This window comes from Nicotiana tabacum, chromosome 24 (genome assembly GCF_000715075.1).
Source record: "Nicotiana tabacum cultivar K326 chromosome 24, ASM71507v2, whole genome shotgun sequence".
NCBI classification, from domain to species: domain Eukaryota; kingdom Viridiplantae; phylum Streptophyta; class Magnoliopsida; order Solanales; family Solanaceae; genus Nicotiana; species Nicotiana tabacum.
The window spans coordinates 99,101,465-99,104,352 of record NC_134103.1 but is presented as its reverse complement, the minus strand read 5'-3'; the positions used below and the strand labels follow the sequence as shown (position 1 = coordinate 99,104,352).

Below are 2,888 nucleotides of genomic sequence, written 5' to 3'. Positions count from 1 at the left end.
GAATTATAGAAAATATTAATACTGAGTATGGGTTAAAACTTGAAATCTAATCTATTTGAATTTAAACATTAAAAGGGATTTTTAAAATATTTAAATATCAGTTCAAAACTATTTCATGAAGCCAAATATGCTAGTTGGTTACTTGGTCTATTGAGGCGGCTGTAATACCATAGATTCCCTTATCTTGTCGATATGGCCAAAAATAGCCGAACAAATGCGCTTAAATCTGAACCACTGGATTAAAAGACGAATAGCTAAACACAAACAATACTAATATATGATCAAGTTTGAAGCATTTTCCAATTTGCATCTCTTATTAAATAAGCCTCCAAAAGAATCTTAGTTCTAGTTTTACACTCCCTTTTTGTGATTAACTATGGTGAGTTGTCCCTATTTTCCATCACCATTTATTCAGTATTAAGTAGCAGCAAAATATTCCAAAAAGCCAGCTTCTTTGGAAACTCTCAGAGTTCCTAAACTTGAGAACTATATATAAACTTCCTTCAAGAACAACAACAACGGCAATAACAACGAATCCAATTCCACAAGTGGGGTCTGAGAGGATAGTGTGTACGCAAACTTTATCCTTACCTTGTGAGAGTAGAGAGGCTATTTTCGGAAAGAACATTAAACGGAAATTCAAGAAAGAAAGATGAAAGTACAAAAAAGGCGGAGTGTTGTATTAGTGCCATATCCATTCCAGGGGCATTTAACACCAATGCTGCAGCTTGGAAGTATTCTTCATTCTCAAGGCTTTTCTGTCGTAGTTGCGCATACTGAATTCAATGCTCCTGATTATTCCAATCATCCTGAATTCATCTTTCATTCTATGAACGACGGATTACAGGGAATTGACATGTCAATGCCGAGTCTAGAAAATATGTATGATCTGAACGAGAACTGCAAGACGTCCCTTAAAAATTACCTCGTTAGTATGATGGAAGAGGAGGAGGAAGAGGAATTTCAAGGTGATCAGCTTGCTTGTCTCATTTATGACAATGTTATGTTCTTTGTTGATGATGTGGCTACTCAACTAAGGCTTCCTAGTATTGTCCTCCGCACTTTCAGCGCTACATATTTACACTCTATGCTCACCATTCTTCAGAAACCAGATAAATATTTTCCTTTTGAAGGTATGAGACCAGACACAACCTCTGCTTCAAGATTTAAATGACAAGTTATTTCGAATTCAATACAACAAGCTAAGTACGTCTCCGTCCCAAAAATAAGTTGGGGTCAGCTATATGAATCTTCACTCACCTTTATTCCCCATTTAAATTTATTTCACGCCAACATTATACAAAATAAAAATTACTAGAAGTTATGTATATTTCCTATCGGCATAAGAATCTCTAATAGGGCTAAAACCTGACTAAATTTATTCTCAGCTAACTGGTATTGCTTATATAATCTTTTTCTTCTTTTGTACCCTATCTTTCGCTAAATCTTCATTGATTCCAAGATTTTGATTATTCAATACAATTCCAGATTCTCAGCTACTGGATCCTTTGCCGGAGCTTCATCCCCTGAGGTTTAAGGATGTACCATTTCCTGTCATCGATAATACAGTTCCAGAACCGATACTAGAATTCTGTCGAGCAATGAGCAATATAGGATCTTCTGTTGCGACTATTTGGAATACAATGGAAAACCTGGAAAATTCATTGTTGTTACGCGTTCAGGAACATTACAAGGTGCCCTTCTTCCCCATCGGCCCTCTACACAAAATGGCACCTTCAACCTCATCGACTAGCTTACTAGAAGAAGACGGTAGCTGCATGGAGTGGCTCGACAGACAAGCTCCTAATTCAGTACTCTATGTCAGCTTGGGAAGCCTAGTAAAGATCGACGACAAGGAGCTAATTGAGACTGCTTGGGGATTAGCTAACAGTGAACAGCCCTTCTTATGGGTTGTTCGACTTGGATCCGTCTCTGGCTTTCAATGGAGTGAGGCCTTGCCCGAAGGTTTTGAGAAAACGATAGGAGAAAGAGGTCGGATAGTGAAATGGGCACAACAAAAACAGGTGCTTGCACATCCCGCGGTGGGAGGTTTTTTCACACATTGTGGTTGGAATTCTACACTTGAGAGTATTTGTGAAGAAGTCCCTATGATATGCAGGCCAATTTTAGCAGACCAACCAGTGAACGCGAGGTATCTAAGCCAGATATATAAGGTTGGCCTGGAATTGGAGGCGGCAGAGAGATCGGTTATAGAGAAAACAGTAAGGAAACTCATGTTAAGTGAAGAAGGCAAAGATCTGAAGAAAAGGATAGTAGACATGAAACAAAAGATTGTTACTGGTATGCAGATTGATGGTTCTTCACATAAGAACTTGAATGACTTAGAACACTTCATTTCTTCCTTGCCTTCGCGCGCTGCACCAACGCCTGCTGTCGGAGCAATCCTCAGCTCAAACCATATACCAAGCAAGAGTACTATCATAGAGTCTTGATGTTAAAAGAATCAAATTCTTGTAAGTTGTAATCCCCTAGCTTGGCAAGACAAGAAGTCCTTAATAACAAAAGGAAAAATAAGATTAGAAGTAAACAGATTTTATATTAATAGTCAAAAGGAAAATTAAAAAAATGCTTTCAAATGTGAAGAAGTTACATCCAAACTCGTGCTGCTGTTTACACTATTTGTATTCTTTTCCAGAAACTCTTCTTGATAAGCATGAAAAGGAATGAGAAAAATAATTGGAGTGGGAGGTAGAAACCTGCAGCGAGCAGAACTTGCCTTCTTTTAACTCTTTAAGAGCTAGAAAAAGAGCAATTGTACATATACCCATCAAAACTCTTTTTCTCCTCCAAAATGGGACATTGTCCCTTTGTCAAATAGGGAAATTTAAATATTCATTTATCCCTCCATTTCCCATTCACTCTTTATT

The 2,888-nt window shown here is 37.8% G+C and overlaps 1 protein-coding gene across 2 annotated transcripts; it reads left to right on the top strand.

Moving 5' to 3' along the window:
* Positions 1–250: 250 nt before the first annotated feature.
* Positions 251–2,618, top strand: LOC107815432 (UDP-glycosyltransferase 76E1). 2 transcript variants are annotated; one of them, XM_016641010.2, is made up of 2 exons: positions 251–1,133; positions 1,489–2,618. In XM_016641010.2, the coding sequence occupies exons 1-2, from the start codon at positions 653–655 to the stop codon at positions 2,451–2,453; spliced, it is 1,446 nt and encodes a 481-aa protein (XP_016496496.1). In that variant the 5' UTR covers positions 251–652; the 3' UTR covers positions 2,454–2,618. The 2 variants fall into 2 exon arrangements, with proteins under 2 accessions (XP_016496496.1, XP_075103894.1); XM_075247793.1 differs by having other exon boundaries at positions 307–968.
* Positions 2,619–2,888: the final 270 nt, after the last annotated feature.

What these genes read in the sequence shown, in the direction of transcription:
- LOC107815432 (XM_016641010.2), top strand. Translation starts at nt 653, where the DNA reads ATGAAAGTACAAAAAAGGCGGAGTGTTGTATTAGTGCCATATCCATTC. An exon ending in TAAATATTTTCCTTTTGAAG is followed by an intron (nt 1,134 to 1,488) that starts GTATGAGACCAG and finishes ATACAATTCCAG; the next exon opens with ATTCTCAGCTACTGGATCCT.